We start from the raw sequence: 23055 nt of genomic DNA on the forward strand, positions 1-23055 counted from the left end.
GTAACTGTCGGTTTCTGTTTAGGAGGGTGACTTAGAGTTGTGATTCTGCAGATTCCATGTAGGTAACTGTCAGTGTCTGTGTAGGAGGGTGACTTAGAGTTGTGATTCTGCAGATTCCATGTGAGTAACTGTCAGCGTCTGTGTAGGAGGGTGACTTAGAGTTGTGATTCTGTAGATTCCATGTGGGTAACTGTCAGTGTCTGTTTAGGAGGGTGACTTAGAGTTGTGATTCTGCAGATTCCATGTGGGTAACTGTCGGTGTCTGTTTAGGAGGGTGACTTAGAGTTGTGATTCTGTAGATTCCATGTGGGTAACTGTCAGTTTCTGTTTAGGAGAGTGACTTAGAGTTGTGATTCTGCAGATTCCATGTGGGTAACTGTCAGTGTCTGTGTAGGAGGGTGACTTAGAGTTGTGATTCTCCAGATTCCATGTGGGTAACTGTCAGTGTCTGTGTAGGAGGGTGACTTAGAGTTGTGATTCTGCAGATTCCATGTGGGTAACTGTCAGCGTCTGTGTAGGAGGGTGACTTAGAGTTGTGATTCTGCAGATTCCATGTGAGTAACTGTCAGCGTCTGTGTAGGAGGGTGACTTAGAGTTGTGATTCTGTAGATTCCATGTGGGTAACTGTCGGTGTCTGTTTAGGAGGGTGACTTAGAGTTGTGATTCTGTAGATTCCATATGAGTAACTGTCAGTGTCTGTTTAGTAGAGGTGACTTAGAGTTGTGATTCTGCAGATTCCATGTGGATAACTGTCAGTGTCTGCTGACTTCTTACACCGGGGAACAGCTGTGATTTCCTTTTCAATTCTTGGAGGTGGGATCTGAAAAGTCATTGGTGAATTGGATGCTCAGAAGTTGTCCACTCTGTTTGCTTCATGAATTTTTCTCTCTTCCATCCTCAGATTCTTAGGGACACACGGTACTGAGTGTTGGTGCTTTAAATCTGTACACCAGGAAATGGTGGCTTTGAGAAACACCTATTGTTTGTATGTCTTCCATGTTGTTGGAACTCTTTTCTCCCAATACCTTTTGTGTTCAAGTCTTTCAGTTTGCCTTCTTTAAAACTCTGCTAGAGAATTCAAGATCTGAATGATAGCTGGTCAGCATATCTTGTACACTGGCAACTGTAGGACTTAAAAAAGAAAGAACAGGCTCGGCACTCAAACGGCTAAGGCGCCAGCGACATACACCTGAGTTGGCGGGTTCGAATCCAGGCTGGGCCTGCCAAACAACAATGACAGCTATAACCAAAAAATAGCCGGGCGTTGTGGCAGGCGCCTATAATCCTAGCTACTTGCGAGGCGGAGGCAGGAGAATTGCTTAAGCCCAGGAGTTGGAGGTTGCTGTGAGCAGTGATGCCATGGCACTCTACCCAGGGTGACAGCTTGAGACTCTGTCTCAAAAAAAAAAAAAAAGGAACAAAGGCCTGTTTGCTCATCTTAGCAAACAGTGTTAAAGGTTGATCAGAGGCCACAGAGTTAGCCACCTTGTGGTTGGGAAACTGAGTGAGGGCCCTGTCCCTGTTAAAGGGCTTTTAGCCCAGCCGAGCTTGTCACTGTCTGAGGCTCTGCTGATTGCCTCTGTCTGTTCTGTTTCTTGCAGCTCGTTTAGTGGCAGAGTTTTCCGAGTGACCTTCTTGATGCTGGCCGTTTTCCTCACAGTTCCCCTGCTTGGAGCCATGCTGCTGCTGGATTCGCCGATAGATCCACAGCCTCTCAGGTGAGCTGCCCGCAGTCCTTGGGAGCGGCTGCTGACAGGGAGAGGAGGATGATTAACTTAATATGATCTGAAAGTTTGGTTATGAGACACAGAGCTTTGTGGTTTCTTTAGTACCTGGGTTTCTAAGAGTTTATATTAGATGTTTCTAAGAGTTTATGCATGATGTTGTCTCTGTCATTGTTTCAAAACTGCACAAACCAAAAACAAAAATATAAAATAAGAGAAGCTTTAAGTATTAGAGATACTTAACCATAATTCATTTGAATTGGCAAAAGTACACACAAACGGAGGTTAAGTTTAAGTTACTGTGTTTAAGTTTTCTAAGTAACTGAGACAGAGTCTCACTCTGTCATCCAGGTTAGAGTGCCATGGCCTTAGTCCAGCTCACAGCAACCTCAAACTCTTGGACTCAAGCAATCCTCCTTCCTCAGTCTCCTGAGTAGCTGGGACTACAGGTACCCACAACGCCCAGCTAATTCTTCCAATTTTAGTAGAGATAGGCTCTTGTTATTGCTCAGGCCGGTCTTGAACTCTTTGATCTCAAGGGATCCTCCAACCTCTGCCTCCCAGAAAGTTATAGGTGTGAGCCAGAAGGTTATAGGTGTGAGCCATTGGCCTGTAACTGGTTTTTAAAATATCCTGTAATTAGTCTTTATTTTTTCCTCAGTTACTTCACTGGTGGAGAGGTATGAGTAATTTAGTCAATTATAATTTGAAAAAAATAGTATATACCTTAGTACCCATGAAATATATTCATGTCTGTAATTACAGGAATACAGAGCCAGGTTCTTATTAATATGATGATTTATGACTTCAGTGTTAAATTGGTTGCAAGAGGGTTGTGCAGTATGACTTAGTAAGTTCCTGGTTCCCCTTGAAATTGCTGATGAAATGAAGCTGTCTGAAGTTTATTTTAAATGCGTTAGTAAGGCCTTAAAAACTTCAGACAAGAACAATGTCTAATTACTGAGCACATATAACAAGTACAACTGAATAATGTGTTGGAATTTTATAAATAAAAGTTAAAGCTTCAGCTCATAAAAAATGTATTCTTAAAGTAGGTACTCAGCTGGATAGGAAGACATAAAGAGGACGTAGTTGTGGTCTTAGATTCACACACACACACATATAAAAGTCACCTTGTTTTTGTTGGGTTTAGAATTAGTAAAGGTATAAGGTGCTGTGAAAACATAATTATCATAGCACTCTACCCAGGGTGACAGAGGAGACTAGGTCTCCCCAAAAAGAAATTTATCAGTTAAAGTGATAAAAAATACAGTAGTATTTTGGAGAATGGATTTTGTCACTGTAATTTTAAAGTCCAACAGGAAGAATAATTCTGCCTACGTTGAAAGTTATTGCAGAACATACTGTCAGAAGTGTATGTTTTACTACCAGGGCAAACCTGAAACTCAAAGATAACACATAAGAAATAGCAGTGACCTTTGTGGGTGTCTGGGGGCATCAAGACCAAATACACACTCAGGTAGGAACCCCTGGAGACTTGTAGCATCCCACGTACCTGACCTCCTGTGGCAGGCAGAGAGACGGGACCTCAGAGAGCTGCTTCTCTGAGCACTTAGGAAATCTGCCCAGTCCAGATTGTTTCTGGGCCCACAGGTGGTTTGCTTCACTGTGGTGAGAATCAGTGAATTGATGGAGGTGTTTGCACATCCATCCTAGCTACCTGGGACCACCTGACACCCTGCCATTCTGCTCACACTCACCACTTTGTCAAAGGTACCCTGAGAGGCACTGTTTTCCTCCTATGGAAATAAGGATGTCTTTTTTTTTTTTTTTTTGAGACAGAGTGTCACTCAGTCACCCTGGGGTTGAGTGCCATGGCTTCACAGCTTACAGCAACCTCAAACTTTTAGGCTCAAGTGATCCTCTTGCCTCAGCTTCCCAAGTATCTGGGACTATAGGCACCCACCATAACACCTGGCAATTTTTTAGAGACAGGGTCTCGCTGTTGTTCAGGCTGGTTTCGAACTCCTGAGCTCAAGCAATTCACCAACCTTAGCCTCCCAGAGTGTTGAGATTACAGGAGTGAGCCACCTCACCCAGCCTAGGATGTCGTATATAGTGTGTCTGTGCAGCCCTCTGATTGTCCACAGAGGAAGAGGAAGTTGGCTTTGCAGGCAGGGTTTTGGCAAAGCCCTGCGACCTTCCTGGTGACTTTGCTCCCTAAATACCGAAACTAAGTGCATGATAATCCAGACTGGAAGGGCTGCTACTCCCCCAACCCCTCTGTCCTGCCACGCTCTGTTCTCTTAGTCCTGTGATTTCTCGGATACTCCTCAGTATAGACTCAGCTCTTCACAGGACATCGTCAGTGCCCCGCAGTAAGAGTTCCAGAGGTGCTTCAGCAGCTGGAGGATACTCAGTATAGCCTCTGCTCTCACAGGAGATTGTTAGTGCCCTGCAGTAAGATTTCCAGAGGTGCTTCAGCAGCTGGAGGATGCTCAGCATAGCCTCAGCTCTCCCAGGAGATCATCAGTGCCCCGCAGTAAGACTTCCAGAGGTGCTTCAGCAGCTGGAGGATGCTCAGCATAGCCTCAGCTCTCCCAGGAGATCATCAGTGCCCCGCAGTAAGACTTCCAGAGGTGCTTCAGCAGCTGGAGGATGCTCAGCATAGCCTCAGCTCTCACAGGAGATCATCAGTGCCCCGTAGTAAGACTTCCAGAGGTGCTTCAGGAGCTGGAGGATACTCAGTATAGCTTCTGCTCTCACAGGAGATTGTCAGTGCCCCACAGTAAGACTTCCAGAGGTGCTTCAGGAGCTGAAGGATAGTCAGTATAGCCTTGGTTCTCACAGGAGATCACGGCCCTGCAGGCAGACTTCCAGGGGTGTTTCACCAGCTAGAGGATACTGAGTATAGCCTCAGCTCTCACAGGACATCGTCAGTGCCCCACAGGCAGACTTCCAGAGGTGCTTTAGCAGCTGGAGGATACTCAATATAGCCTCAGCTTGCACAGGAGATTGTCAGTGCCCCACAGGAGACTTGCAGAGGTGCTTCCAATAGCTGAATGGCCCTCCTGCCGTGCCTGCTTCCTGACCCTGTTTACCACCTAGCACTGCTCGGTTTTAGACGTGACCCAGGGAGAGAAGTCTAGAGCTCTGCTTTTTCGTGGGAGCACAACACCTCCTGCCCAGACAGGGGCTGTCCCTTCCTTGCTCTTGTTGTTCTGCAGAGAGCTTTAAAGAATGCCTTTTCGCTGTTGTCAGCAGCATCTTCCCCAGACCTTGGCTCATTCCTATTCTGGAACTCTCTGCCTTGCTAGACAGCGGGGTGGGGAGGGTGTTGGCAGATACTTGTCCCTCCTTCCTCCCCTGGCTATGTTCGTTGGGAGCCTTCTGTGTACCAGGGTGGGTGCTAGGGGCTTACCATACAGCAGAGAAAAATACAGAAGCCTCTGGCCTCCTAAGTGTGGCTCCAGTGGGGATAGACAGGCAGAGAACACGGCAGAAGTGAATTGTATGGTTCGTGAAAGGCTGGTGAGTGCCATGAAGACTGGGTTTGGGGGTCTACCATACAACTGGGCAGTCAGAGCAGGCCTCCTGAGGAGAGGAGGGAGGAGCAAAGGGGGCTGGAGGCGGATCAGCTCTCCAGGCGGAGCAAGGAGCCAGTGAGAAGGAGCTGAGGTGGGAGATGCCTGGGCTGGTCAGGACCCAGCAGGGAGGGGCCGGTGTGGGGGGCACAGAGGATAGTGGAAGGAGAGGAGGTGAGAGAGGTGGGCGGTGGGCCAGACCGTGCAGGCCTGGGAGGCCATTGCGAGGACCTGGGCTCCGGGTGAGATGGGGCGGCTATAGATGAGGGCTCTGGTTTGACTTGGGTGTGGGGTTAAGAATAGAGTGAAGGGGACAAGGGAGGAAGCAGGGGAGAAAAGATGACGGCCTGGGCTGGGATGGTAGAGAGGGCCTGGAGAGAAGGGGCTCAGTGATGTCTGCCTTTCAAAAGTGGCCTCAGCAAAATCTGCTGCTGGTTTGGGAGAGGAGGGGGGAGTTAGCGAGCCAAGTTGTACAAGGGGGAGGGCCCAGGGGAGTCTTCAGAGAGAACCTGGCAGGCCCTATGGGTGGTGGGAGGCAGGTGCTTCTGGGTGCCCTCTGGGTGCTCTCTGTGTGGCTCTCGGACCAGGGCAGTCTTCCCCTCTTTCATCTGTCCTCTCTGAAGCAGGATGCATGGCTGACAGGTATGAAATGTGGGCTCTGGTTGGCTGTGTGAGTCACTGGGTGAGGGGGCCAAAGTGCCTTGAGGCACTGGACGGTGATGAGGATCTGCGGTGTGAGGGAAGGTGATCTCAGGTGACAGGGCTGCCTTGTGTTAGCCACATTTGTATTTCGTATTTGTTGTGTACTTTGACCTTTTCTGATATCCTAGAACTGTTTTTTTAACCTTTGTGTCTCTGGGAAGTAAGATTTTTTTGGAATGTGTCCTCTGTCTAAGACCTGGGAGTTATGTGTGTAGTTGGTCCTCACTGAAGACATCCTTCATGTCTATTTTATAGACATCCCCATAATTTCATTATTTTGCAGCTTCAAAGAACCCCCCCTTTTGCACGGTGTTCTGCAGCCGAATACGAAGTTGCGACAGGCAGAGAGGCTGTTTGAAAATCAACTTATTGGGCCCGAGTCCATAGCACATATCGGGCGTAAGTAAACCCCTGGGACTGCACGATCCGAGTTGGGGGCCTCAGTCCATTTGTTGCTGCGGGGGCAGGGAACAGCTGCAGTGGTGCTCTGCCATCATCAGAGTGGCCAGCAGCAGCAGCTCTCTGCTGGCCTCGCCTGTCTGGGTTGCATGTGTTTCAGGGCTGGGTAATTTTGGGTCCATTGCTTCCAGCTCTGTGGAACACTTAATTGTGCTTGAAGTGTCATGAAGGGAAAAGGCAACATACAAACATTTAATTCACTCACCAAAGTAGGCAGGCATTTCTTGGTGGCACAGATGCAGCTCAGTTTGTGTAGATTCATTTCAAAATGAAGACAAATGTTTCTCGATATTTCTACTGTTTTGTTTTAAAGCTCACTTGGATGGGTACACTTAAGGGTAACCATCTGTGTCACACTTGCCCAAGCCTGAGAACTAGAATTGGGTCTGGTTCTAATGCTTGTGTCTCTAGGAACTGGAACCTGGCCATTTCTAGGCTGTTAAAATGAAAACTAAGCTTAATGTTGAAAAGAGGATTTCTGAGCGGCTTCTTTGGAAATACTGCTTGTCATCCTGAAGTACAGTGTGTCACCCGTGGACAGCACGCCCACTGTGCTTTGCTCTGTTCCTAAGTCTGGTTGGTGGCTGCTGTTCTGGGGTGCTCAGCTTCCTTCCCTTGCCCCATCCCCGCAGTCTGATGCAGGCTCCGAGGACTGGCCTGTTTCTGCAGTTTCGTGGTTGTTGCTAGCAAGGTTAGTGTTTCAGAAGAATAAGCACTTCATGATAGAACTTCTGTTTCCTCTTAAGGCATTGACATTAATTGGTAAATTTCATAAATTTTGTATTTTTAGTGAAATATGAAATATTTAAGACTGGGACTGAGTAGGAATGGAAGTACAAATCAGTGGTCTTTCTTACCTCTCTGAGAGAGGCTTCTCCTGTCTTCTCCTCTTCCACCAGAGTGACTCTTTGCTGTACTGTGTTACAGGCTCTGCCTTTTTCTCTCTCTACGTTGAGGGGCTGGTTGCTTGGTGACATTTCTGGCTGGGCACAGTTGGGATGTCTCTGGTCATGCCCCATGGCCTTAAACTGCATGGAGACCCCCAGGGACCTTCTGCTAAGTTGTCCTGGGGACCAGCTGGAAGGTTTGTGGCCATAAGGGAGGTACTAACCTCGGAGGAGTGCTGGGGGGAAGTGATCACCAATTACCAGGCTTTATTTTATTTGTTTTTAGGAAGACTTTATTATTTATTTATTTGTTTGTTTACTTTTCATTTTTTATTTTTTATTTTTTTTTTTTTGTAGAGACAGAGTCTCACTGTACCACCCTCGGGTAGAGTGCCGTGGCGTCGCATGGCTCACAGCAACCTCTAACTCTTGGGCTTATGCGATTCTCTTGCCTCAGCCTCCCGAGCAGCGGGGACTACAGGCGCCCGCCACAACGCCCGGCTATTTTTTTGTTGCAGTTTGGCCGGGGCCGGGTTTGAACCCGCCACCCTCGGCATATGGGGCCGGCACCCTACTCACTGAGCCACAGGCGCCGCCCTACTTTTCATTTTTTAAAATTATTTTTTATTAAATCATAACTTTGTACATTGAGGCATTTATGGGGTTCAGGGTACTGCTTTGATAAGGAAGACTTTATTTTTAAGAGTAGGTTTGAGTTCACAGCAAAATTGGGCAGAAGGGGCAGAGATTTTCTGAAAGAGTTTATCAACATCCCCCACCAGAGTGTTACATTTGTCATGGTTGATGAACCCACACGGTCTATAATTTAGAGTTACACTAGAGTTCACTCTTCCTGTTATGTATTCTGTGGGTTTGCACAAATGTGTAAGGATGTGGATCCAATGTGAGGGTGTCACAGAGGATTTTCACTGCCTTAAAATACTCTTTGCTCCTTCTCAATTTAACCTCTGGCAATCACTGATATATTTTAATTAATTAATTAATTAATTAATTTTGGTAATGAGGGAGGATACCCAGAAAAAGTGAAGTCTAAAGGAACAGAAGTCTTCTGAAGGAGACCCCCAGGATATACCTGTGAGGTCCTCCGTCCGCATGGTGACTCAGCTCTTAGGAATTTTTAGACTTAACTTTTGGGGAACTGAAAACTAACTCTTGGTTCAGCTTTAAAAGCCTGTGGTTCTGTAAGAGCTGAAGCCTGCTTCTCCCACTTGATTCAAAGTAACCAATGAAAAAGGTACTGTGGGCTGGAACTTTCTGACTGGAGATAAAAAGGGAAAGACCAAGCCAGTTGGGGAGCGTGGCCATTTTGAATTCTATGCCATTCACTCTGCCGGCTGAATTAAAGCCTTCTTCCTCTCCAGTACCATGTTTGAGTGTTCGTTCTCTCCATTGGGCCTCGTTTTCCTGCAACATTTCTGGTTCCCTGACCAGGAAGCGAGACCGCCCAAGGAGAGAACAGGCTCAGATGCACCTGGTAGTTGTTTTCATCCCTCTGAACACCCATGTGGGGATGTGGGGGGCCCTGATCAGCCTGGGCGACATGAACCATGTGTGCACTGGGGCGGTGGCTTGGCCTTCCTGTGTGGACACCTTGACTGGGTGGAGAAAGGACCCCTCACCAGGTCTTTAAGGAGTCAAACATCTGCAGGAAGTGGCATGCAGGAACTGGCACCTGCACGGGGAGACGTCTGAGGCAAGGTGGGACTGGTCGAGGCCCACCAAATTTGGGTGGAAGTGGGGTCCGATCACCCCCTGAGTGTTAGATCACCCGCAGGACTGGTGAGAGGTGTATGAGAGAGTGTGGGTGTGGTGTGACTGACTCAGACTGGTAACAATAGGCGGAGCTTTGCACTCCCCCCCCAGGACAAAATGATTGTGTGACACCCCCCCAGGATGAAATGATTGTGTGACTGCTCTGTTTGTATCCCTGTTTTCACAGGCCATCTGTGGCCCCATTTTTACCCCATCTGTAACGTGTTTGTGGTTTGTCTAAGGGAAGGAAATGGGAAACACATAAGGAAGCCCACCCCATTGGGAACTGTGCTAAACCATTTTGAAAAAGGGCTTACAGGAGACTGCTGTAACCATGTCTTTGGGAGACTGAGAACTTTGTGTGAGCAGGAGTGACTCAAATGCCTTGTTGTTCAGGCGATTGTGGTATCCTTTAATTAATTAAAATTAATTTTAAACCTGTTATTAAAGTTCAAATGTTCAAAGATTGTAAAACTGCCACCTCTGTAATATTTCTAAATTTGCTAGATTCAACTGTAAGCTTATGGTCTTGATTTTAAGCCTCTGAATTCTAATGTCTAGAGAGATGGCCGTGGTGAGGCCTAAGGACATATATTCCCCATACGGAAGCCAGAAGCTACAGGGCCCCTTCCCGGCTCCAACTTTGCCCCCTGGTGGCCATCTTTGATACCACATGGCCATGTGATACTTAGGGGGACAAGGAAAAGACGTCAGAAATGATGCCTATGTTGTTTCAGGACATTTTTTTGTAACTTAAAAGCTTAAAGTCACATTGTTACTGGAATTTCTTCTTCAGTGGGTCCTTGGTCTCAGGAATTTGAGAAGTGAGCCCATGGGCCACAGATCAATGATAAAATGAGATTTTGTAGGACAGAGGGGCTTGAAGAGGGAGTGGAGAGAGCCAGCACTTCTGGCGGGGAAGCAGACCCAAGGTGGAGGTCTCCTGCATAGGTCCTTTGTCTAGGGGTAAATATTGGCCCTAAGTGGAATACTGGCCAGGACTTGGTAGAAAAGTACCTTTACAGGCTAAATGAGTGTTTCAACAAATGAACAAATGCAGTCCCTCCCCTAGGGCAAGGTTATTAGGTCTTTGCAGTTTTTATCTCAGGGAATGGATTAGGGTGTGTGCTCCCTGTTCAAGGTGGAACCACTCAAAATGTTTCAGGCTGCTTTGTTCATGAGCTTGCTGGAGCCCAGAGGGTGTGGCCTGGAAAGGGAAGCTTATTTGTGCCTAAAAAATGGGGGGCGGGGGTCCCTGTCCAGCCCTGAATGGGAAAATCCTGTATCAATGTTATATTTCATGAAATGTCACTCATTTGTAAAATGTAATAATTTGGTTGTTTTAATTTTTTGGAAAACTGAATCTTTGTCGTAAAATAAGATTCTTGCCTTTTAAACCTTCCAATTATCAGTTTAGCCAAGTGAATAATTAACTTCATAGTAAACTGTGATCCTGTCTTGTGAAAAGTGTTTTTTTGAGAGAAAGTTTTTTAAGAGAAAATTAGACAGAAAGGAAAATGGCATTGTGTAAGAAAAGGATCTTACACAATGTGTGTAAGATTTTGTTCTGAAACAGAATGGTTATTTAAGAAAATGAAAGGCAGGGCAAACAAGGTTTAGAATGTTTGTAAATTGTCTGTGCAGGTTAAATAAAGCTCATAAAAGGAAATTTGTGAAGGAATTTGCATGTGATCCAGTTGACTCTGTATTGCTTTTAGAATCTTTTGGCTTGTAATCCTGTTTGAACAAAGGTTTTAAGCCTTTGATATTTGACAAACCTTCCAAAATCAAAACTCTAAATTTGGTCTTTTTGAAATATTAAGACCCCTGAAAGTCTAAGAAAAACATATGCAATTCTGTCATTTCTTGCCTCATATACTTTGATGCATGATGTGAGACACATGTGTTTAAGGTTTGTCACATCATTTTGGAGAATTGACCCCTTTATCTTTATGCAATGCCCCTCTTTATCCCTGAGAAGTGCTCTGCTCTGAAGTCCTTCTCTGAAGTCTGTGCTCTGTCTGAAATTTACATAGCTACTTCTGCTTTCCTTTGTCTGGTATTAGCACAGCATAATTCTCCACTTCTTTACTTCTTTTTTTGAGACAGTCTCACTCTGTCTCCCTGGGTGGAGTGCCATGGTGTCACGACAACCTCGAACTCCTGGGCTCAAGTGACTCTCTTGCCTTAGCCTCCTGAGTAGCTGGAACTATAGGTGCCTAGCACCACACTTGGGTATTTACTTTTAATCTGCATGTATCTTTATATTTAAAGTGGGTTTCCCTTCCTTTCCCTTTCCTTCCCTTCCCTTCCCTTTCTTTTCTGGAAAAAGCCACTCTGTCTCCCTGGGTAAAGTGCCATGGTATCACAGGTCACAGCAACCTCAAACTCTTGGGCTCAAGTGATTTTCTTGCCTCAGCCTCCCAAGTAGCTGGGACTATAGGCGCCCACAACAATGCCCAGCTATTTTTTAGAGCCGGGATCTTGCTCTGGTTCAGGCTGGTCTTGAACTCCTGAGCTCAGACAATCCACCTGCTTGGGCCTCCCAGAGTGCTGGGATTACAGGTGTGAGCCACCGCACCTGGCCTTGATTTCTTCTCTTGTGGATATATATCCAATGTCCAGTAGTGGAATTGCTGGATCATATGGGAGAGTTCACTTTTTAGTTTTTTAAGGAACTTGCACACAATTTTTCATAGTGGCCATACCAACTTACATTTCTACCAGCAATGGACAAGATTTCCTCTTTCTCTGCATCTTTACTAGTATCTGTTATTCCCTGTCTTTTTGATAAAAAATATTTTCACTGGGGTGAGAATTTTCCCTGGGTTTTGATTTGTATTTCTCTGATGGATAGTGCTGTTGAGTGTTTTTAAAAATATACTATTAGCCATTTGTATGTCTTCTTTTGAGAAATGTCTGTTCAGATTTTTAGTCCATTTAAAAATTCCTAGGTATTGATCTTTTGCTGTTGAGTCGTTTGAGCTCTTCACACATTATGACTATTAATCCCTTGTCAGATGTGTAGTTTGCAAATATCTTCTGCCGTTCTATAGATTGCCTGTTCACTGGGTTGGTTGTTTCCTTTGCTGTACAGAAGCTGTTTAGTTTGATGTCATCCCAATTGCCTATTTTTGCTTTGTTTTTTGGTTTCCTGTGCCCTGGAGGTCTTACACAAAAAAATCTTTCCCCAGACCAATGTGGACTCTTCCCCAATGTTTCCTTCTGGTAGTTTCATAGTTTCAGGTCTTAGAGTTAAGCTTTAGTCCATTTTGATGGATTTTTTTTACATGGTGAGACATATGGGTCTAGTTTCATTCTTGCGCATGTGGTTAATCAGTTTTCCCCTGCACCATTTATTAAACAGACTGTCCCTTCCCTGTTGTGTATTCTCTGTTGAGAATGAGCTGGCTGTGAGTATGTAGATTCACATCTGGGTTCTCTCTGTTCTGTTGGACTGTGTGCCTGTTTTTATGCTGGTACCATGCTGATTTGATTACTACAGCTTTGTTGTATATTTTGAAGCTGGTAATGTGATACCTCTAGTTCTGTTCTTTTTGCTCAGGATTTCTTTGGTTATTTGGAGTCTTTTGTGATTCCACATAGGTTTTAGTATTGTTTTTCGTATTTCTGTGAAGAATGCCACTGGTATTTTGGTAAGGACTGCATTGAATCTGTAAATTACTTTGGGTGATATTGGCATTTTTACAATATTAATTCTTCCAATCCATAAATATGGACTGTCTTTCCATTTTCTTATATCCTCTTCAGTTTCTTTCATCAGTATTTTATAGCTTTTCCTTGTATAGATCTTTCACTTCTTTGGTTAAATTAATTACTAGTTATTTTATATTCTTTGTAGCTAGCTATTCTATCTTAGATTGCTTTTCAGATTGTTTGCTGAAGTGCAACTGATCTTTTTGTTGATTTTGTATCCTGTAAATACTGAATTTGTTTGGTTTCTCTAAATATAAGATCACATTGTCTGTGAACAAGGCTAATTTTCTTTCTAATTTGTATGCCCTTTATTTCTTTCTCTTGCCTAATGCTCTGGCCTTGTATAGTTTTAAATTGAGCATTTTATATGTTTGGTTTTCTTTTCTTTCTTTTTTTTTTTTTTTTAAATCAATTCTACCTCTGCTTTTACTTTTTGTAGTGTTTACCCTTGAGTTTACAAGATACGTTTAAAAACTATGGACATTGCACGAATTTGCATGTCACCCTTGCTCTGTAGCGTTCTAATTTTAGTGTGTGTGCTGCTGAGGTTATCACCTCACGTGCTGTAGTTTTCTCCTGCAGAACTCCTAGCTCTTTCTCCCCTTGAGTTGGGTATGACAGTGTCAGCAGCAGACATGCACACGAGGTGGCTGTGAACTGGTGCTCCGAGTTCTGGAGCAGGTCCTCACAGCCTTTCTCACCAACAGGTGCCAGCAGCATCCTTGCTCCAGAGTCAGGATCAGACCCACAGTTGACTCCCCAGACCCCCACAGTTTCATTGCTATCTGCTTTAAGGATTTTTAAAATTCCAACACATCACTTCTTCATCTTCAGAGCTGTCATTTCCTCTCTAGAAAGGAAAAACATAAGCTGGCTTGGCTGTGGAAGCTGGTGGCATGGTCACGGTTCTGAGGCTGACCTGGTGCTCTTCCTTCCTTTTGTACTTTCAAACAGATGTGATGTTTACTGGGACAGCGGATGGCCGGGTTGTAAAACTTGAAAATGGTGAAGTGGAAACCATTGCCCGGTTTGGTTCCGGCCCCTGCAGTAAGTTGGTGACAGTCCCCACAATATGTTCTCTTCCAGACATTCAGAAAGATGTTCACTGGTGGCTTGGAACTGCTTTTCCCTAGAAGTCAGTTTCACCCTGGGAGAAAAAGGGCCCAGTCATCCAGCAGATGGAACATGGCATTTGCCAGGTGATCCCTGGGCCTCATGGTGCCTGAGGGTCGCCCTGCAGTCACAGGCCCTAGCTGGGCAGTGGCCAGGTGCCTACTGGGCACCTTGCAGGGCCCCACCCATTGCCATTCCCCTCTACTCCTGTCCACTTTTGTGGTCCTTTGGCATTAATGGGTGTGGTCAGGGCGCTGCTGTGTAGAGAAGCAGGTGGCTTTGTCGTAGTTGGGTCTATAAATAGAATCCCTGCCTTGGTTTCTCAGGAATCTCAGCAGTGTCATTCAAAGTGAAAATACCCGTAAGTCACTCAGATTTTGGAAAACTAGAGTAGAAGAATCTCACTGTTTAAAAAGTGAGACTTGTTATTAGTTTTAGTAGCTGGGATATTTTTATAAAAATGGTGCGTTCTCACTGTAGAATGCAAATGACAACATACAAAGGTGCTCAGATGTAACGGCTGTTAACACTTGGTGAGTGATCTCTCAGACATCCTCTGTTCATAGCCACCCATACCACAGAGACTGAGTTTCTCTCTCTTGCCCAGGCTGGAAATCTTAAGACTCAAGAGGCTTTCCTACCCCAGTCTCTGGAGAGGCCAGTACAACAGGTGCACACCACCATACCCCGCTAGTATTTTAAAAATTTTTTTATAGAGATAGGGTCTCACTATATTCCCCAGGCTGGTCTCAAACTCCTGGTCTTAATCTTCCTGTGTCTCCCAAAGTCCTGGGATTATAGGCCTGAGCCACTGTACCTGGCCACAGTTTTATATGACGGGATAATACTCCACATTTAGTTTTCATCTTCCTTTTTCACTCCATTTTGGCTTTTATCACCCTGCTTGAATCCCTTAAAGTAAGTTCCTGTAGTGAGTTCTCCACAGTGAGCATTCCACAGAGAGCACCCCCAGTGAGCACCTGCAGTGAGCACCCCCCGTGAGCACCTGAAGTGAGTACTCCACAGAGAGCACCTGAAGTGAGCACCTGCAGTGAGCACCCCCAGTGAGCACCTGCAGTGAGAACCTCATAACAAGCACCCCCAGTGAGCACCTACAGGCTGGTTCTACCTCTCACACCATGGCCCTTTTTCTGTGCACATACCATGTGTTTAGGAAAGGAGTATGGTTCTTGGACACTGAGGTGGGTGCAGATGGGATCTTGGACCACCTGCTGATTCCTGTCTATCTTCCCAGAAACCCGAGATGACGAGCCTGCTTGTGGGAGACCCCTGGGCATCCGGGCAGGGCCCAATGGGACTCTCTTTGTGGCCGATGCATACAAGGGACTGTTTGAAGTAGATCCCTGGAAACGTATGTGACAATATCTTGTTTCCTTCTGTGATAATTTCAGATCTTTTAAACAATATGAATGTAAGTAGATTTAATAGGATTTGGTAAGTACAGTCTTCTGGAGACTGATGGTTCTTACTTTCTGAACAGTGCTGAAAGCGCTGCCTGCAGGTACCACCTTGCTCTCAACACCAGAAGGCTCCCTAGCCATGGCTGCCATGTCCCTGCCCTCACGTCCTCTGGCATTTGTGTGTGAGCCGCAGGGTCCCAACAGGGCTTATTCTGAGGGTGTTCCACCTCCTATTTCTGGCCTTATTTTTCCATGTGTCTCTCTTCATCTCATCTTTCTGTTTTTTTCTGTCTTCTCTTTGTTGCCTTCTCCTCTGTCTCTGCCTTTTCATTTTCTCCTTTCTGTCCCCACTGCTGGTGTCAGGGTCACTAGCCCTGTGCATGTGCTTTCTCAGTGGAGGCCCCTGCTGCCGGGGCACCTGCTGTCATGTGAGTGTGTGGAGGCCTGGCAGCCTGGGGGCCGCTGGCTGTGCAGGGCACTCTCTGCCCTGCCTGGCTTCCTCTCCAGTGAAGCAAGATGATCACAAGGCCTGTCTCCGGAATTGTTGGGAGCTTTAGATGACTTCAGACCTGGCAAGAGCTTAGCACTCAATAAATGTTCTATTATTTAAAAAACTTATTACTGCTACTTTATTTAAGTTCCAGATGCATGGAACATTTTACATTTCTCTCAAGCAAACAGATACACATAGAATGAAAGCCTTTTATCTAATATTCTTAAGAGATGTTTTGAAGTCAGTCAGCCACAATAAAAGAGCTCATCCTTATAGAAGAAACCCTGCCTTAATTAAGTTAGTCTAGTCTTAACTAGACTGTTAAGTCTTAAAAAAATTACCATCTAATAGTTAATACTGATTTTTTACAGTAAAAAGTAATAAGTCTTCTGAGATATGACATGGAAAAGCTCATTTTAGTTTTTTTCCTTTTAAATTAGTTATGCTGATTAATATTTTGTAATTTTTGAGAAACAAGTTCTTTGAATGAAAGCAAATCTTTTTATTTTTCTTTCTTTTTTATTTTTAACTTCAGGTGAAGTGAAACTTCTGCTGTCGTCTGAGACACCCATTGAGGGGAAGAAAATGTCCTTTGTGAATGATCTCACGATCACTCGGGATGGGCGGAAGATTTATTTCACAGACTCTAGCAGCAAATGGCAAAGACGAGATTTTCTGTTTCTGGTTATGGAGGGCACAGATGATGGGCGGTGAGTGCTTCAGGTCATCCACTCAGCTCGCCAGCCAGGTGGGGCCGCAGGAGAGCTTCTGAGTGTATTATTTCAGCTGTTAGAATAGGACTGATGTCGTCTACAGCCAACCACCCTGAACGCGCCCCATCATCTTTGCTCGGAAGCTAAGCAGGACCCGGTCTAGTTAGTAGTTGGTTAGGAGAATAGGACTAATGGCCACAAAATGGAGCAAGATGTTCTCACTTTTCCTTAAGGAAATAAAATAGCCAGTCCACTGAGGGTGTGGTCCTATGCAACCAGGAGAGACCCCAGAGGCGAGCCTGGGTTTCAGGTCACCTCTCTGGGACTCTAGGACTCCCTCCCTGGTGCTGACCCAGCTCTGAGGTCAGCGAGAGGACTCTCTGGGGTGCTCTAGAGAGGATGCCGTGGAGTTAGCTACTCTAGGCCCTATTCACTCCAGCAGGAGGCTGCATCACCTTCCGCAGGCCCAGAGCTCCAGGAGGCCATGGGCTCACCTCCACGTGACCCCCCTCTACCTTTGGTGTTCTACAGCCTGCTGGAGTACGATACCGCTACCCAGGAAGTGAGAGTTTTGCTGGATCAGTTACGGTTTCCTAATGGGGTCCAGCTGTCTCCTGGGGAGGACTTTGTCCTGGTGGCGGAATTGACCATGGCGAGGATACGAAGGTGTGTGATGTCATCTGAGCTGTCAGCTATGGCCGTCTCATTGGTGGTGTGGGGTGGCGTGGAGTGGCGTGGAGTGGTGTGGAGTGGCGTGGAGTCTGGGGTGCAGCAGGGCCCATTCTGCTTCGTGCAGTTAGGATAAATGTAAAATTCAAGAACGTGTTTTCTTTCCCTCTTTCCCAGCTTACTAAGAGGGGCAGTCCAGGCCGATGTGTTGATTTAGTGCTGACTGTACAGTCTGGGTCCCATCTCCCTGCTGGGTGGGCCTTGATCCCTCCCCACCCTGCTTCTCTGTTCATGTGGTCCCAGGGCTCCTGAGGACTTCTCAGCACTGCACCTCCCCCAGCAGTTTATTTGGACTGAAACCAATTTTGGTGCTTGACTAAAAGTTTTTCCTTCAGCTGGGGGTCTTCTGCTCACTGCTGGGGTGAATTTTTCAGAGTCTACGTGTCTGGCCTGATGAAGGGAGGGGCCGACCTGTTCGTGGAGAACTTGCCTGGATTTCCAGACAATATCCGGCCCAGCAGCTCCGGCGGGTACTGGGTTGGCATGTCGACCATTCGCCCTAACCCTGGGTTTTCCATGTTGGATTTCCTATCTGAGAGACCCTATATTAAAAGAATGATTTTTAAGGTAACTATAAAAACTGTAATTCTTAAAAACAAAATGAAAAGGAATTTAATTGTGATCTTTTGTCGACCTTTGAAGCTCTAAAACTTCTAGTTCTGCTTCTAATATTTGGTACTTGTAATGACTACTTAAAACCATGTTTCATTTTTCATTCTGAAATGCAGTTTAAACATTCACATCCCCTCCTTTCTTTTCTTCTGGTTTCCCTGGTACTGTCATTCTCACCATCAGCACTTCTGGGGCCTCTACTCTGCCTGTCACTTGCTTTTCCCTCTTGGTCCTGGCTGTCCCAGGCCTCCTCCACCCCCAGACCCTGTGACTGTCCCCCACCTGCCCCGCTGCCACCTCTCCACTGTCAGGAGGTGCAGTTTTCTCCCTTCCCAGAGCCGCACGTGTCAGCCTGCTCACCTCGGCCTTACCATGCTTCTTGGAGCATCACTGCCACTCGTCCCTCTTCACAGGCTCTGCTCTTTGACCTCTTGACCAAATTCTTTCCTATTAAAAGCCACCCACCAGTGGCCAGTGATAGCCTCTTCAACACAGCCTTTAAGCATTCTTCTTCCTGCCACTCTCCCAGGGACATCCCTGGCACACTGAGTGGCAGCTCAGCGTGTCCCTGCTGGGGTAATTTGCTGACACAGGTGTTGGTGTAATGCAGAAATCTTCCCCAGGAAGCTCTGTTTAGCAGGCAGAACAGACGTGTGACAGTGGTACTGAGTGTTTGAACAGATAGGAAAATATTTGTAACATGAGGTCCTGATGGGAACAGCAGGGAGTCTGCTGCTGGGCTGTGTGCTTAGATGGCCCTGGAGGCTGCACACACATTCTCAGTCAGGCCATGGCCTGCTGTGAGGTGAGTTCAGCAGGTCCTGGGGAAAATCCCAATGTGTTCAGAAGTCTCTTCCTTCTCTTTGCCTTATTGGCTCCAGAGCCAGCATCGGTTCCTCATGGGACCCAGGAAGAAGTTCACAGCAGTGGCCTATGACAGGGGTTTTGGAGAAGCTCAGACCTGCTGGGGGATGCTGGGCCGATGATTTGGGCTCTCTGCCTCAGTTGCCCCGTCTGTGAGATGGGAAGAACAATGGCATCTGACTAGGTATTGAGAAGATTTACTGAGAACATGCACATAGCACCCTTCGCTGAACTCCGTTTCTGAAACTGCCGGTTTTCCGGCAGCGGGGACATTATGCCACTGCTCTTTCTCTGGCTGTAGTCTGTGCCTCTGCCCTCGACCAGCGTGTGTGTGATCAGATCACGTGTTCACTGCTGTGTCTTCTGCACTGGCAGCAGGTCTGGCACATGGTAGTGCCACGAAACGCTGCTGAATGAGCTGGTGTTCAAAGTGGGGACTGTCCCCAGTGGTGGGACATGAGCGCATGGCGGGTGGGGACCCTACAGCAGGAGGGGTCCTAGGGAGGTAGGAGAGAACCACAGGCCATGTGGACTTGGGAAGAAATTAGATTTCACAGAATGTTATCCAAGTCACTGAAGTTCTTTTCTTAAGTTCTGAGACACTATCACAGTCACGGGAGGGTAGTGAGAAGGTTTAGAAGCTGGTGTCCCTGAGGTGCCTATAGCTAGCTGCTGACCAGTGCCCCGCGATGACTCGAGATACTTCTGTGTGCATTTCCTGCAAAAGGGACATCCGCTTCCTTACCCCCGGTGTGGCCAGGAAGTCCACAGACACCCACGGCTGTCCAGTCCACAGGCCCATTCTGGTTTCTCTATTTCCCCCTGCATTGTCCTTTATAACAAAAGAATTTGACAGAGGACCAAGTATGGCCTTTAGTTGCCTTCTTTATTCTCTGGAGAATATTCAGTTGCTCAGTCTTTTTTGACTTTTTTTTCTTGAGACAGAGTCTCACTTTGTCGCCCTCGGTAGAGTGCCGTGGTGTTGCTCACAGCAACCTCAAACTCTTGGGCTTAAGTAATTCTCTTGCCTCAGCCTCCTAAGTAGCTGGGACTACAGGCACCTGCCACAATGCCCGGTTATTTTTTGGTTACAGTTGTCGTTGTTTAGCTGGCCTGGGCCAGGTTTGTACCCGCCAGCCTGGGTGTATGTGGCCAGCACTGTAACCACTGAGCTACAGGCGCCAATCCTCTTTTTGGACTTTTTGACCTTGATCCTTTGGAAGCTTCCAGGTCTAGGCCCTTTAGCCCATCCACGCCGCACTTGAGGGGCCTGCTCGGGGCCCTCTGTGTGCTGGGCGTTAGGGCAGTGGAGCGGCTCTGCGTCTGTCACATGGTGTGTATCGTGTGGATTTCCTCACAGCCTTTCCTTTCCAGCCTTTTTTTTTTTTTAATGTGAACTATTGTCAAACTTCATCAGTTGCCTGGTGTATATTAGAAACATTTTAAACCTAATCAGAGGACTTAACACTTATTCCAGTTAAGCAGTGTGAGTTGCGACCCAATGTTCCGGGGTGGGAGGGGGGGTTGGTTGCTGCAGGCTTGGGGCACAGTGTGTTTGCAGAGATGCAGCAGAACGACTGTCCTGTGCTGGGCTGGCCTCGTTAGTCACGTGTGCAGCCGTGGGGCAGGGTGAGGCCTGATGTGGCCAAGTGCTGGGCGGGTGCTGAGTCAGTTTGGGTGCTTCCCTGGGGGCTCCCAGGGAGGGAGGGAGTCAGCTTGCTCCTGGGTGGGTGGGCTGTGTGGCTGAGCCACCCCACTGCACTCAGCCTGCAGGCCAACTCACAGTGCTGTGCTTCCCTCCAGCTGCTTAGTCAGGAGACGGTGATGAAGTTTGTGCCAAGGTACAGCCTTGTCCTGGAACTCAGCGACAGTGGTGCCTTCCGGAGAGGCCTACACGACCCAGACGGGCTGGTGGCCGCTTACATCAGCGAAGTGCATGAGCATGACGGGCATCTTTACCTGGGCTCCTTCAGGTCCCCGTTCCTCTGCAGACTCAGCCTGCAGTCGGTGTAGCCGGCCTTGGGGTCTGCCCCTGCTGCCCTGCTTGGCGGCCTCACACTGGGCACCAGGCCTGGTCTAGGAGGGCCATGGACACAGCTGCGGAGCATGTATCCCCGTGCAACAGGCCCTTGGAGGTGAGGCGGGAGGCTGCAACCCCCAAGGATGTGTGGGCTCCAGAGGGGCACCCTTCACCTGGGCCTGCCTTTGTGTTTAAAGGGGACATAACATTATCTTCCTGCTGCCAGGAAGATAAATTCATGTAAAGCCATTTTCTCTAAACAACAACGAAAAAGAAAGAACAAAACAGCTTTCTAAGTAGGGTGGTTCTTTAGGATGTGGGAGACTTCCTGTACTCTTCGGGACTCTGTGTTGAGTGGAGGGAGCAACTGGCCTGGTGTGCTGCCGGGACAGGGGTGCTCCTGGCTGCCATGCTCATGTGTGTCTGCTGTAAAGAGGGTGACGCCTTTCTCTGCAGACCCTTTTCTCTCTGAGACTTGGGACCAGGTCCTAAGGGTTGTGTGGGACTTAGGTCCCGTGTCCCTGGGTGTTCCCTCTGCAGTGAGAGGGAAGGCATGTGGGTTCCTGTGGCTGAGACAGGACCCACCGGGTTCCTTTCTTTCTTTCTACCTACCATGCTGGAGTTGAGTGGTCCAGTGACTCAGCCCGTTTCCCAGGGGTGACTCAGGAGCGTCCTGTTTACGACCCTGTTGGTCCCTCTGGACCCACAGAGGTGAGCAGTGCATGTGTCCACGTCACGCTTGCTCAAGTGCTGTGAACTGCTGTGCGTCTTCATGGGTACGTCTACACACTGGTCATAATTTTGATAATAAATTGATTTCTGGTGATTAACCTTTTTGATGGTGTGGCCTGTGAGTTCCTTCTCTGCTTTAATTATTTTAACAGTGACTGAAATTTAATTTCATCTGGTATTGACATGAGGATTGTCTTGGTGAGGATGTTTTAGGGCCAAGGAGTCCACGGACTAGCCGAGGAAAGGAAGCTGTGGGAGCCCCTGGAGCTGCCCGTGGGAGCAACCTGCCTGCCTTCCCATGTGTCCCTTCCTGGGCAAGCTGGCTGCCACGCTGCCCTCCTGCCTTCCACCCTACAGAATGGGCCTGATGTCTCTTCCTTTTATTCCTGGGTGTTTATGGGCGTACTCAAAAGATTGTGTCTCTGCAAGTGTTTGGAATAACTTGACAGGGACAATATTTTAAATAGGTAATGATAAAAAAAAAAAAAGATAAAAAAAATCAGGTAAATAAGTAATGATTAAAAAAACTCAAAGAAAACCGATAGCTGTGGTAAAGTTGGGACTACTTCTGTTGTGGACTTGGCTGGCCTTTTATCCCTTTGTCCTCCCCTTCCCTGCATGGGGGAAAAAAGAGTCAGGAGTCTGAAGCTGGTTAATCCTGGTTAAACCATGTCCCCCTCTCTTGGGCTGCACTCATGAGGGCAGCCTCAGTGGGACAGAGGCACAGACTGGCTTCTGCGTCATCGACGCAGCCTGTTCTGTGTCAGCTGAACAACTGTCGATGTTGTTTTTATAACATTACAGGAAAGAAAATTGGTAGTCATTATAAACACTTTTTATAATAATAGCAAATGCTGTGCCTCTGTATCAGGGGTACAGGAATACTAAGGTAGTCCCAGTCATTAGGTCCTACATAATTTGAATGAGCTGGGCGGCGCCTGTGGCTCAGTGAGTAGGGTGCCCACCCCGTATACCGAGGGTGGTGGGTTCAAACCAGGCCCCGGCCAAACTGCAACAAAATAAAATAGCTGGCTGTTGTGGCGGGCACCTGTAGTCCCAGCTACTCAGGAGGCTGAGGCAAGAGAATCGCCTAAGCCCAAGAGCTGGAGGTTGCTGTGAGCTGTAACGTCATGGCACTCTACTGAGGGTGACAAAGTGAGACTCCATCTCTAAAAAAAAAAAAGAAATAATAATAATAATACTTAAAATGAGTTGGGCCTGTGAGTGGCCTTCTTGATGCTTTAATGAGAACAGAGAGTTTTAGTTTTAGTGCTTAATTTTCACTGATGCAAAGAAGCTGGTAAATATGTTTTTCACAGTTTTCAACAAAGGGGTCCTGATTTTGACTCAGATAATGATTTTCTGTCCCCAAGTGTCATTTCCTGTTTTTTAATCTGGTGTAATTTAACATGGGGAGGTTTGAATTACAGTTGTCTTACTAGGTTTAACATGTGATATGCTTTTGCCAGCATAGAAGGGACCTGCCTGAGTGTGAGTTACAGCATGCTCTTTAGGTTAATCAGGTGACTGTGCTCTGTTCTCTGTTTGGAA

At 46.9% G+C, this 23055-nt stretch overlaps 1 protein-coding gene across 1 annotated transcript in view; it reads left to right on the forward strand.

The window, feature by feature from the left end:
* Nucleotides 1-21607, forward strand: part of APMAP (adipocyte plasma membrane associated protein) — a 32042-nt gene extending 10435 nt beyond the window's left edge. The window contains exons 2-9 of the mRNA XM_053578334.1: nucleotides 1602-1718; nucleotides 6255-6370; nucleotides 13762-13854; nucleotides 15176-15292; nucleotides 16370-16544; nucleotides 17079-17213; nucleotides 17651-17843; nucleotides 20556-21607. Of these exons, the coding sequence (XP_053434309.1) occupies nucleotides 1602-1718; nucleotides 6255-6370; nucleotides 13762-13854; nucleotides 15176-15292; nucleotides 16370-16544; nucleotides 17079-17213; nucleotides 17651-17843; nucleotides 20556-20765 (1156 nt within the window). The 3' untranslated portion in view covers nucleotides 20766-21607. The remainder of the gene's footprint in view (nucleotides 1-1601; nucleotides 1719-6254; nucleotides 6371-13761; nucleotides 13855-15175; nucleotides 15293-16369; nucleotides 16545-17078; nucleotides 17214-17650; nucleotides 17844-20555) is intronic.
* The last annotated feature ends 1448 nt before the right edge of the window (nucleotides 21608-23055 follow it).

Source organism: Nycticebus coucang, chromosome 24 (assembly GCF_027406575.1).
Source record: "Nycticebus coucang isolate mNycCou1 chromosome 24, mNycCou1.pri, whole genome shotgun sequence".
Lineage (NCBI taxonomy): Eukaryota > Metazoa > Chordata > Mammalia > Primates > Lorisidae > Nycticebus > Nycticebus coucang.